This window comes from Salmo salar, chromosome 14 (genome assembly GCF_965601325.2).
Source record: "Salmo salar chromosome 14, fSalSal1, whole genome shotgun sequence".
NCBI classification, from domain to species: domain Eukaryota; kingdom Metazoa; phylum Chordata; class Actinopteri; order Salmoniformes; family Salmonidae; genus Salmo; species Salmo salar.
The window spans coordinates 53,592,458-53,606,447 of record NC_138304.1 but is presented as its reverse complement, the minus strand read 5'-3'; the positions used below and the strand labels follow the sequence as shown (position 1 = coordinate 53,606,447).

Here is a 13,990-nt window from a genome sequence, read left to right as displayed (position 1 = left end):
CTCCGAGAGCAACTTCTCCCAACCATCCAGGAACAGTTTGGTGACAAACAATGCCTTTTCCAGCATGATGGAGCACCTTGCCATAAGGCAAAAGTGATAACTAAGTGGCTCGGGGAACAAAACATCGATATTTTGGGTCCATGGCCAGGAAACTCCCCAGACCTTAATCCCATTGAGAACTTGTGGTCAATCCTCAAGAGGCGGGTGGACAACAAAAACCCACAAATTCTGACAAACTCCAAGCATTGATTATGCAAGAATGGGCTGCCATCAGTCAGGATGCGGCCCAGAAGTTAATTGACAGCATGCCAGGGCGGATTGCAGAGGTCTTGTAAAAGAAGGGTCAACACTGCAAATATTGACTCTTTGCATCAACTTCATATAATTGTCAATAAAAGCCTTTGACACTTATGAAATGCTTGTAATTATACTTCAGTATTCCATAGTAACATCTGACAAAAATATCTAAAGACACTGAAGGAGCAAACTTTGTGGAAATGAATATTTGTGTCATTCTCAAAACTTTGGGCCACGACTGTATTCACACACAGTGTAGTGAGTAGAGTAGTGACAAAAGGAGTTGGCTGCGTTTGGACATTCCTGTACCACAGATAATAAGATCCCAGAGAGGTGAGTGAGTGTGTTCTCCTATTGATTCCTTTACTCCTACCATGTCTGTCTGTCTGGATAAGGCCTGTCTGTCTGTCTGGATAAGGCATGTCTGTCTGTCTGTCTGTCTGGATAAGGCCTGTCTGTCTGTCTGGATAAGGCCTGTCTGTCTGTCTGTCTGTCTGTCTGTCTGTCTGTCTGTCTGTCTGTCTGTCTGTCTGTCTGTCTGTCTGGACAAGGCCTGTCTGTCTGTCTGTCTGTCTGTCTGTCTGTCTGTCTGTCTGTCTGTCTGTCTGTCTGGACAAGGCCTGTCTGTCTGGATAAGGCCTGTCTGTCTGTCTGTCTGTCTGTCTGTCTGTCTGTCTGTCTGTCTGTCTGTCTGTCTGTCTGGATAAGGCCTGTCTGTCTGGATAAGGCCTGTCTGTCTGTCTGGATAAGACCTGTCTGTCTGTCTGTCTGTCTGTCTGTCTGTCTGTCTGTCTGTCTGTCTGTCTGTCTGTCTGGATAAGACCTGTCTGTCTGGATAAGGCCTGTCTGTCTGTCTGTCTGGATAAGGCCTGTCTGTCTGGATAAGGCCTGTCTGTCTGGATAAGGCCTGTCTATCTGTCTGTCTGGATAAGGCCTGTCTATCTGTCTGTTTGTCTGGATAAGGCCTGTCTGTCTGTCTGGATAAGGCCTGCCTGTCTGTCTGTCTGTATAGATAAGGCCTGTCTGGATTAGGTCTGTCTGTCTGGATAAGGTCTGCCTGTCTGGATAAGGTATGTCTGTTCATATGGATAAGGCCTGTCTGTCTGTTTGTTTGTCTAGATGTGGTCTGTCTGTCTGTCTGTCTGTCTGGATGCCTACAGTAAGTGACGTATTGAAGAAGTGATTGAGACAGGATGTGAGAAAGTGGTGTGGGGTCTGAACGAGTGATGGGGAGAAAGAGGTGTGAGATCTGAACGAGTGATGGGGGAGAAAGAGGTGTGGGGTCTGAACGAGTGATGGGGGAGAAAGAGGAGGGAATGGACAGAGAAAGAGGTGTGAGATCTGAACGAGTGATGGGATCCCAGCTGTACAGACAGTAGCAGAACGTGCAGGACAGGTTAACAGCTGAACATCTGGACCCAGATTAACCCTACATCTGGACCCAGATTAACACTACATCTGGACCCAGATTAACACTACATCTGGACCAAGATTAACCGTACATCTGGACCCAGATTAACTCTACACCTGGACCCAGATTAACTCTACATCTGGATTTAGATTAACACTACATCTGGATTTAGATTAACCCTACATCTGGACCCAGATTAACACTACATCTGGAGCTAGATTAACCCTACATCTGGACCCAGATTAACCGTACATCTGGACCCAGATTAACACTACATCTGGACCCAGATTAACCCTACATCTGGACCCAGATTAACCCTACATCTGGACCCAGATTAACCCTAGATCTGGACCCAGATTAACACTACATCTGGACCCAGATTAACCCTACATCTGGACCATGATTAACCCTACATCTGGACCATGATTAACCCTACATCTGGACCCAGATTAACCCTACATCTGGATTTAGATTAACCCTACATCTAGACCATGATTAACCCTACATCTGGACCCAGATTAACCCTACATCTGGACCCAGATTAACCCTACATCTGGACCCAGATTAACCCTACATATTGACCCAGATTAACCCTACATTTGGACCCAGATTAACCCTACATCTGGACCCAGATTAACCCTACATATTGACCCCAGATTAACCCTACATCTGGACCCAGATTAACCCTACATCTTGACCCAGATTAACCCTACATCTGGACCCAGATTAACCCTACACCTGGACCCAAATTAACCCTACATCTTGACCCCATATTAACCCTACATCTTGACCCCAGATTAACCCTACATCTGGACCCCAGATTAACCCTACATCTTGACCCCAGATTAACCCTACATCTGGACTCAAAATTATGTTGAATGAATAGGCTTCTGTGGACTCAGTAGAGTCTGTGTCCAGGAAGCAGACCCTAAATGAATCAAATAGATCCTTAATGTGTGCGTGTACAGATGTAAATCTGTTACATGTCAGTAGTTTTCACTTGCCTTTTCAACAGGAAGGTCTCACCACCACTGCTGGTACAATATAAGTACTCTCTTTTTAACAGGAGAGGGAAAAATAGAAATTAAAGTTGTTGGCTTGACTTGGTGTTGTTGGACGAGAGTGTTTCTTTCCGTTTCTTTCATCCATTTGTGATGAACAGAGCTTCAAAACAATAACATCTCCCATCTAGTGGAAACAAAGTCCGCGTCCCGAGTGAAACCCTATTTCCTTATATAATGCCCTACTTTTGACCAGGGCCCTACGTAGTGCACAGGATAGAGAAAAAGGGAGAATGCCTTTTGAGACTCACCCATAGGAGTCTTGATTAGATTAGGCTTTTCTACAGGAGCCAAGAGTTTAAACTATATTTTATTTGAGTGAGCATTTTCCATGGTGTTGATTAGCACTCTGCTTTTTAAACTTTGTTAACTTTAACGAGGCGACTATCCACTGAGGGCCAAGTTTAGGACGAAGTTTGGTTTTGCTTTTACTGACCTTTGAGGGTGATTGGGCACTTATTCACATCTCAGCATAACAACCAAACATTAGTTTTGCATTAGCCTCGTACCCAGGCTCACATTCCTTCATTAACCTCGTACCCAGGCTCACATTCCTTCATTAACCTCATACCCAGGCTCACATTCCTTCATTAACCTCGTACCCAGGCTCACATTCCTTCATTAACCTCGTACCCAGGCTCACATTCCTTCATTAGCCTCAGACCCAGGCTCACATTCCTTCATTAACCTCATACCCAGGCTCACATTCCTTCATTAACCTCATACCCAGGCTCACATTCCTTCATTAACCTCGTACCCAGGCTCACATTCCTTCATTAGCCTCAGACCCAGGCTCACATTCCTTCATTAGCCTCATACCCAGGCTCACATTCCTTCATTAAACTCAGACCCAGGCTCACATTCCTTCATTAAACTCAGACCCAGGCTCACATTCCTTCATTAACCTCGTACCCAGGCTCACATTCCTTCATTAGCCTTTATACCCAGGCTCACATTCCTTCATTAACCTCGTACTCAGGCTCACATTCCTTCATTAAACTCAGACCCAGGCTCACATTCCTTCATTAACCTTTATACCCAAGCTCACATTCCTTCATTAGCCTTTATACCCAGGCTCACATTCCTTCATTAGCCTTTATACCCAGGCTCACATTCCTTCCAATAGTTGAGTCAATGAGACAATATTTGGAAGGATTCCCCAACGAGACTACGTTGACATTTACTCTGCATAGCTGTGTGACAATGACCTTTGCAACAGCTTTTGTTTATTGTAAACAGCTTTAATAATTCTACTCAGAACCCAGCTTGAAGAAAGAGATAACACAATGGTTTTAGAAGGAAAACAGGATGTAGTGAAGTAGCAGTTAAAACCAGGAATATTCACCAACTGGTTTGGGTTTTAATTGAAGTAGGAGTTAAAACCAGGAATATTCACCAACTGGTTTGGGTTTTAATTGAAGTAGCGGTTAAATCCAGGAATATTCACCAACTGGTTTGGGTTTTAATTGAAGTAGGAGTTAAAACCAGGAATATTCACCAACTGGTTTGGGTTTTAATTGAAGTAGCAGTTAAAACCAGGAATATACACCAACTGGTTGTCACGCTCTGACCTAAGAGAGTTGGTTTTTCTCTGTTTAGGTAGGTCAGGGTGTGATAGGGGATGGGCATTCTATTTTGGGTATTTCTATGTTTTGGCCGGGTATGGTTTCCAATCAGAGGCCAGCTGTCTATCGTTGTCTCTGATTGGAAGCCATACTTAGGCAGCCTTTTTTTCCCTTGGTTTTCGTGGGTAGTTGTTTTCCGTTTTGTTGTCTGTTACCTGACGGAACTGTTTGCTGTCGTTTTGTTTCTTTGTAAAAGTGTTTAGTTTTCATTAAAGTATAATCATGAGTAATCAACACGCCGCGCCTTGGTCCCCTCTATACGACGCCCGTTACACTGGTTTGGGTTTTTAACTTTAAACCTGCTATATAAAAGTTCAATCTGTAGTTGCTACATCAAAATGTTTTACTTTGTAATGAATGATATGTTCCCCTTGATTCTTGTAGAATACAAGTTATTAGTGCCTCATGAGCTTAGTTTAACTGTCACACCCCACCACAACCCACAATACAAGCTTGTTTTAATACAGTATTTGTAAACAAAGTACATTTAAACAAACACTATAGCCTGGACTGGACTGGACCTTTAGAGACCAGACCTGTCCTCTAGTCTAGCAGTACTGGGCTGGTCCATTAGAGACCAGACCTGGCCTCTAGTCTAGCAGTACTGGACTGGGCTGGTCCATTAGAGACCAGACCTGTCCTCTAGTCTAGCAGTACTGGGCTGGTCCATTAGAGACCAGACCTGGCCTCTAGTCTAGCAGTACTGGGCTGGACTGGTCCATTAGAGACCAGACCTGTCCTCTAGTCTAGCAGTACTGGACTGGACCATTAGAGACCAGACCTGGCCTCTAGTCTAGCAGTACTGGACTGGACCATTAGAGACCAGACCTGTCATCTAGTCTAGCAGTACTGGGCTGGTCCATTAGAGCCCAGACCTGGCCTCTAGTCTAGCAGTACTGGGCTGGACTGGACCTTTAGAGACCAGACCTGTCCTCTAGTCTAGCAGTACTGGGCTGGACTGGTCCATTAGAGACCAGACCTGTCCTCTAGTCTAGCAGTACTAGACTGGACCTTTAGAGACCAGACCTGTCCTCTAGTCTAGCAGTACTGGACTGGACCATTAGAGACCAGACCTGTCCTCTAGTCTAGCAGTACTAGACTGGACCTTTAGAGACCAGACCTGTCCTCTAGTCTAGCAGTACTGGACTGGACCATTAGAGACCAGACCTGTCCTCTAGTCTAGCAGTACTGGACTGGACCATTAGAGACCAGACCTGTCCTCTAGTCTAGCAGTACTGGACTGGACCATTAGAGACCAGACCTGGCCTCTAGTCTAGCAGTACTGGACTGGACCATTAGAGACCAGACCTGTCCTCTAGTCTAGCAGTACTAGACTGGACCATTAGAGACCAGACCTGTCCTCTAGTCTAGCAGTACTGGACTGGACCATTAGAGACCAGACCTGTCCTCTAGTCTAGCAGTACTAGACTGGACCATTAGAGACCAGACCTGTCCTCTAGTCTAGCAGTACTAGACTGGACCTTTAGAGACCAGACCATGGTTCAAGTACATTCAGAATCTTTTCAAAAACTTTATCTGGGCTTGATTGAGCTTGCCTGGTGCAATGGAACCAATAGACTAGTTGGAAACAATGTAAACGCCACACTTCTAGCACTCCACGCAGGCTAAAGAAAGATTTAGAATACTATTTGAACCCAGGTCTGTTAGAGACCTGCTGTTACCTCGATCAAACAGATTTCTGGGCACCAATTACCCACAGTCCTCTTGGTGAACTTCCTGTCCTGTCTGATCTAATGTTTACCCTACCGGATATAAAGCTCAGTGTATGTGTTATAGTTTGTGTGCCAGTGTACTTGATGTGCTGTTCTAATAGCTATATTAGTTCAAGGTGGCGTGACCATGTCCATTATAACATACATTTAAATTCTAAACCATTCCATATTTTAACTAAGCCATGAAAATGGGTATTTCTCGTCATAACATTTATGAGCATATTTTTTAATTTTTTTTAATAATCTAAAAATTTAAAACAGGAATTCCCCAAAACCATTTAAAATGTCTCCGTTCCACACAAAGAAGGGAATCTTTGTTTTGTGTTGTATGACTCTGGTGAGTCTGCCAGATAAACAAAGATTACGACGGAATTATTCAGTCCTTAGGGAATATAAACATGTTTCGCCCAGTTCTACATTCGCTGTTGCATTGAGAGGGAAAAACCATATGACAGCGTCCCAGATGGCATCCTATTCCCTATATAGTGCACTACTTTAGACCAGGACCCAATGGGTCCCTATTCCCTACATAGTGCACTACTTTAGACCAAGACCCCCTATAGAGAATAGGGTGCCATATGGCACAGATGCTATGTATTCTTCTCATGACTTTTAGTCCGTTGTTTAGCTGGAATTGAATTCATTTCATTTTAATGAGGAGTATTTAATACGGGGCTTGATTTCATTAAAGTGGTTGTGGAACCTCATATATATATAACATTCAGCAATATGTCTTGTATTTGGAAAACTCTTCTGATTCCCACCATGTATTCAGCCTAACAGGTGAGAGGGGGGGGGGGTGATTGTAACATACTAATGAAACACATCTAATGATGTTGAAAGTCTGGGTAAGGTGTCAGTCCTACTGTTTTACTGGCGTGGTAGATGCTCTGCACATGAGCCTTTCTCTTCAACGTCAACCATCGAAAACTTTGAGAATCACCCAAATAAAGTGTTACCTAGGGGGTCTAGAATCCATCTTAGCACGGAAGGATCCGCGTTGTAGCGTGAGTGACATTTTAAAGGGGCCATTTTCCCGATTGAGCCCGACCATATGCAATGTTTACCGTCTCCGCGAACACTGGAACATTGCTGTTTAAATTTCCAAGTGCGCTATAGTAGTGTTTAAGGGGTTATTAGCTTGGTAGAGGACACAGTTCTCCATTATGAAGCCTCACTACTTGATAATCACATTGGAATGTTATAGAAAAGGAAGCATCCGTCTTTTCATAAATCTTTCCATGAACCTATTGAACTGTCTCCATATCCCAGAGAGGTTGTAAAGACAGACATTATGAAGAGTAATTATTTTGGGTTGAACTGTCTACACGTCCCAGAGAGGTTGTAAAGACAGACATTATGAAGAGTAACTCTTTTGGGTTGTGGTTGGAGAGACTCGCTGTGTCGCCTCTCACAGTTCTGTCTCTCTGTCTCTCTGTCTCTCTGTGTGCAGTGTGATAGGTGCAGATGCAGGGAACGGTATACGTGTGTTCCTCCCTGACATAGGGATGTTTCTAGCAGGGCTGGCCTGCCTGCTGCTGTGTCGTAGTCTGTTTCAGAAGAGACCGCCAGAGGACATGGCCCAGGACAACACTGACTATGAACCGGAGGGAGAGGTGAGTGGAGGGAGACACACACACACATACACATACACATACACATACACATACACACACACACATACACACACACACACGCTCGTACGTGTTCACACATGCACAGACTAAAACATGCGCTAACACACACACACACACACACACTTACATTTTTTTGTTAAAATGGGAGAAAAAAGTTAATTATTTAAATAAAACCTATTTTTCTGTTATAAAATCTGTTTATCTATTTAATCTATATTTATTGATCATCTTAACAATGACTTCACTAGTTCAGGTGGGCTTTCGTTTCAGCAACCAAAAGGAAAGGACGGGTTCTCAACAACAACAATGACAAAAATCATGAGAGTGGCTTTACCAAGAAACACTTCCGAATGGACTAATTCGAGGAAGTTCACTTTAATCCGTCGTACAGGATGAGAACAGGTCACTGTAACGCCCTGGCCATGGAGAGGGGTTTTGTTCTTTATTTTGGTTAGGCCAGGGTGTTACATTGGGTGGGCGTTCTATGTATTTTTTATTTAAAAAAAAAATCAAAATCAAATTCATTTATATAGCCCTTCGTACATCAGCTGATATCTCAAAGTGCTGTACAGAAACCCAGCCTAAAACCCCAAACAGCAAGCAATGCATGTGAAAGAAGCACGGTGGCTAGGAAAAACCCCCTAGGAAAAACTCCCTAGAAAGGCCAAAAACCTAGGAAGAAACCTAGAGAGGAACCAGGCCTCTTCTGGCTGTGCCGGGTGGATATTATAACAGAACATGGTCAAGATGTTAAAATGTTCATAAATGACCAGCATGGTCAAATAATAATAATCATAGTAGTTGTCGAGGGTGCAACAAGCACGTCCGGTGAACAGGTCAGGGTTCCATAGCCGCAGGCAGAACAGTTGAAACTGGAGCAGCAGCACGGCCAGGTGGACTGGGGACAGCAAGGAGTCATCATGCCAGGTAGTCCTGAGGCATGGTCCTAGGGCTCAGGTCCTCCGAGAGAAAGAAAGAGACAAAGAGAGAATTAGAGAGAGCATATTTAAATTCACACAGGACACCGGATAAGACAAGAGAAATACTCCAGATGTAACAGACTGACCCTAGCCCCCCGACACATAAACTACTGCAGCATAAATACTGGAGGCTGGAGGGATCAGAAGACACTGTTGCGATGATACCCCCGGACAGGGCCAAACAGGCAGGATATAACCCCACCCACTTTGCCAAAGCACAGCCCCCACACCACTAGAGGGATGTCTCCAACCACCAACTTACCGTCCTAAGACAAGGCCGAGTATAGCCCACAAAGATCTCCGCCACGGCACAACCCAAGGGGGGGGGGGGGGCGCCAACCCAGACAGGAAGACCACATCAGTGACTCAACCCACTCAAGTGACGCACCCCTCCCATGGACGGCATGGCAGAACACCAGTAAGCCAGTGGCTCAGCCCCTGTAATAGGGTTGGAGGCAGAGAATCCCAGTGGAGAGAGGGGAACCGGCAAGGCAGAGACAGCAAGGGCAGTTCGTTGCTCCAGCCTTTCCGTTCACCTTCACACTCCTGGGCCAGACTATACTTAATCATAGGACCTACTGAAGAGATAAGTCTTCAGTAAAGACTTAAAGGTTGAGACTGAGTCTGCGTCTCTCACATGGGTAGGCAGACCATTCCATAAAAATGGAGCTCTATAGGAGAAAGCCCTACCTCCAGCCGTTTGCTTAGAATTTCTAGGGACAATTAGGAGGCCTGCGTCTTGTGACCGTAGCGTACGTGTAGGTATGTACGGCAGGACCAAATCGGAAAGATAGGTAGGAGCAAGCCCATGTAATGCTTTGTAGGTTAGCAGTAAAACCTTGAAATCAGCCCTTGCCTTAACAGGAAGCCAGTGTAGGGAGGCTAGCACTGGAGTAATATGATCAAATTTTTTGGTTCTAGTCAGGATTCTAGCAGCCGTATTTAGCACTAACTGAAGTTTGTTTAGTGCTTTATCCGGGTAGCCGGAAAGTAGAGCATTGCAGTAGTCCAGCCTAGAAATAACAAAAGCATGGATTAATTTTTCTGCATCATTTTTGGACAGAAAGTTTCTGATTTTTGCAATGTTACGTAGACGGAAAAAAGCTGTCCATGTAGACCAATTTGGGTTTCCAATCTCTCCAAAAGAATGTGGTGATCGCTGGTATCAAAAGCAGCACTAACATCTAGGAGCACGAGAACAGATGCAGAGCCTCGGTCTGACGTCATTAAAAGGTCATTTACCACCTTCACAAGTGCAGTCTCAGTGCTATGATGGGGTCTAAAACCAGACTGAAGCGTTTCGTATACATTGTTTGTCTTCAGGAAGGCAGTGAGTTGCTGCGCAACAGCTTTTTCAAAAATGTTTGAGAGGAATGGAAGATTCGATATAGGCCGATAGTTTTTTATCATTTCTGGGTCAAGATTCGGCTTTTTCAAGAGAGGCTTTATTACTGCCACTTTTAGTGAGCTTGGTACACATCCGGTGGATAGAGAGACGTTTATTATGTTCAACATAGGAGGGCCAAGCACAGGAAGCAGCTCTTTCAGTAGTTTAGTTGGAATAGGGTCCAGTATGCAGCTTGAGGGTTTAGAGGCCATGATTATTTTCATCATTGTGTCAAGAGATATAGTACTAAAACACTTTAGTATCTCCCTTGATCCTAGGTCCTGGCAGAGTTGTGCAGACTCAGGACAATGGAGCTTTGGAGGAATACGCAGATTTAAAGAGGAGTCCGTAATTTGCTTTCTAATGATCATGATCTTTTCCTCAAAGAAGTTCATAAATGTATTACTGCTGAAGTGAAAGCCATCCTCCATTTGCGAATGCTGCTTTTTAGTTAGCTTTGCGACAGTATCAAAAAGAAATTTCGGATTGTTCTTATTTTCCTCAATTAAGTTGGAAAAATAGGATGATCGAGCAGCAGTGAGGGCTCTTCGATACTGCACAGTACTGTCTTTCCAAGCTAGTCGGAAGACTTCCAGTTTGGTGTGGCGCCATTTCCGTTCCAATTTTCTGGAAGCTTGCTTCAGAGCTCGTGTATTTTCTGTATACCAGGGAGCTAGTTTCTTATGACAGATGTTTTTAGTGGTGCAACTGCATCGAGGGTATTGTGCAAGGTTAAATTGAGTTCCTCGGTTAGGTGGTTAACTGATTTTTGTCCTCTGACGTCCTTGGGTAGGCAGAGGGAGTCTGGAAGGGCATCAAGGAATCTTTGGGTTGTCTGAGAATTTATAGCACAACTTTTAATGCTCCTTGGTTGGGGTCTGAGCAGATAATTTGTTGCAATTGCAAACGCAATAAAATGGTGGGCCGATAATCCAGGATTATGAGGAAAAACATTAAGGTCCACAACATTTATTCCATGGGACAAAACTAGGTCCAGAGTATGACTGTGGCAGTGAGTAGGTCCAGAGACATGTTGGACAAAATCCACTGAGTCGATGATGGCTCCGAAAGCCTTTTGGAGTGGGTCTGTGGGCTTTTCCATGTGAATGTTAAAGTCACCAAAAATTTGAATATTATCTGCTATGACTACAAGATCTGATAGGAATTCAGGGAACTCAGTGAGGAACACTGCATATGGCCCAGGAGGCCTGTAAACAGTAGCTATAAAAAGTGATTGAGTAGGCTGCATAGATTTCATGACTAGAAGCTCAAAAGACGAAAACGTCATAGTTTTTTTTTTGTAAATTGAAATTTGCTATCATAAATGTTAGCAACACCTCCGCCTTTGCCGGATGCACGGGGGGTATGGTCACTAGTGTAACCAGGGGGTGAGGCCTCATTTAACACAGTAAATTCATCAGGCTTAAGCCATGTTTCAGTCAGGCCAATCACAGCAAGATTATGATCAGTGATTAGTTCATTGACTATAACTGCCTTGGAAGTGAGGGATCTAACATTAAGTAACCCAATTTTGAGATGTGAGGTATCACAATCTCTTTCAATAATGGCAGGAATGGAGGAGGTCTTTATACTAGTGAGATTGCTAAAGCGAACACCGCCATTTTTAATTTTGCCCAACCTAGGTCGAGGCACAGACACGGTCTCAATGGGGATAGCTGAGTTGACTACGCTGACTGTGCTAGTGGCAGACTCCACTAAACTAGCAGGCTGGCTAACAGCCTGCTGCCTGGCCTGCACCCTATTTCATTGTGGAGCTAGAGGAGTTAGAGCCCTGTCTATGTTCGTAGATAAGATGAGAGCACCCCTCCAGCTAGGATGGAGTCCGTCACTCCTCAACATGCCAGGCTTGGTCCTGTTTGTGGGTGAGTCCCAGAAAGACGGCCAATTATCTACAAATTCTATCTTTTGGGAGGGGCAGAACACAGTTTTTAACCAGCGATTGAGTTGTGAGACTGATGATCCATGGCACGAAGCCTCCAGTGATGATCCATGGCCCGGAGCCTGTAGGGATGATCCATGGCACGAAGCCTGTAGGGATGATCCATGGCACGAAGCCTCCAGTGATAATCCATGGCAAGAAGCCTGTAGGGATGATCTATGGCAAGAAGCCTGTAGGGATGATCCATGGCCCGGAGCCTGTAGGGATGATCCATGGCACGGAACCTCCTGAGACGGCCCGCAGTCCGGAGCCTCCAGCGTCGTTCCCCAGTCTGGAGTCTTCAGCGGTGGTCGACAGTCCGGAGTCTTCAGCGGCGGCCGGCAGTCCGGAGTCTTCAGCTGTGGCCGGCAGTCCGGAGTCTTCAGCGGTGGCCGGCAGTTCGGAGTCTTCAGCGGTGGCCGGCAGTCCGGAGTCTTCAGCGGCGACCGGCAGTCTGGAGTCTTCAGCGGTGGTCGGCAGTTCAGAGCCTCCGGCGATGTTCCGCGGTCTGGTTCCTCCGGCGACACAGAAGCGGGGGGATCAGCGGGCGGATTGGGGGCTACGCCCCGAACCAGAGCCGCCGCCAAGAATAGATGCCCACCCGGACTCTCCCCTATAGGTTCAGGTTTGCGGCCGGGAGTCTGCACCTTTGGGGGGTGGGGGGGGGTTACTGTCACGCCCTGACCTTAGAGAGACGTTTATTTTCCTCTAGTTTGGTTAGGTCAGGGTGTGATGTGGGGTGAGCAATCTAGTTTGTCTATTTCTTTGTGTTGAGCCGAGTATGGTTCCTAATCAGAGGCAGCTGGCTATCATTGTCTCTGATTAGGAACCATACTTAGGCAGACCTTTTTTCCACCTTTAGTTGTGGGATCTTGTTTTTGTGTAGCTGCCTTTTGAGCAGCCCCAGAACATCACGTTTTCGTTGTGCTCCTGTTTTGGTGAGTTTCATTAAAAGATGTGGAATTCCATGCACGCTGCGCCTTGGTTTATTTATGATCGGGAGTTCGAAGTTAGCGATCGTGACACCTTGATTTTTTTGGGGGGTCTCTGTGTCTCCGAATTCCTCAGGAGGGATGATAGAGTTGGAAGGCAGCCCCCTGCCATTAAGCCCCATCCCTGGCATCTGTCCAGCTCTCTCTTTACGACTCTAAGTTAATTGAAACCACAAACAGACTGGCACAGATGGTAATGATACCCTCACACACAAGGCAATGACACCTACTACTGCCATATAAAACAGATTTACTGACGGTTGTATAATAGACCTTTGTATTCTATTTGTCCTCTCCTGGTGACATCAGATTCAGTCGTGTTTCAGAACCATGGACAGCTCATGTTTCAGTACCATGGACTGCTCATGTTTCAGAACCATGGACTGCTCATGTTTCAGAACCATGGACTGCTCATGTTTCAGTACCATGGACTGCTCATGTTTCAGTACCATGGACTGCTCATGTTTCAGTACCATGGACTGCTCATGTTTCACAGTGATGGACTGCTCATGTTTCAGTATCATGGACTGCTCATGTTTCAGTACCATGGACTGCTCATGTTTCACAGTGATGGACTGCTCATGTTTCAGTACCATGGACAGCTCATGTTTCAGTACCATGGACTCCTCATGTTTCAGAACCATGGACTGCTCATGTTTCAGTACCATGGACAGCTCATGTTTCAGTACCATGGACTGCTCATGTTTCAGTACCATGGACAGCTCATGTTTCAGTACCATGGACTGCTCGTGTTTCAGTACCATGGACTGCTCATTTTTCTGAACCATGGACTGCTCATGTTTCAGTACCATGGACTGCTCATGTTTCTGAACCATGGACTGCTCATGTTTCAGAACCATGGACTGCTCATGTTTCAGTACCATGGACTGCTCATGTTTCAGCACCATGGACAGCTCATGTTTCAGAA

At 45.3% G+C, this 13,990-nt stretch overlaps 1 protein-coding gene across 1 annotated transcript in view; it reads left to right on the top strand.

Moving 5' to 3' along the window:
* Positions 1–13,990, top strand: part of piezo2b (piezo-type mechanosensitive ion channel component 2b) — a 285,749-nt gene that overhangs the window by 43,706 nt on the left and 228,053 nt on the right. Inside the window, exon 5 of the mRNA XM_082961036.1 lies at positions 7,581–7,743. Within this exon, the coding sequence (XP_082817162.1) occupies positions 7,581–7,743 (163 nt within the window). The remainder of the gene's footprint in view (positions 1–7,580; positions 7,744–13,990) is intronic.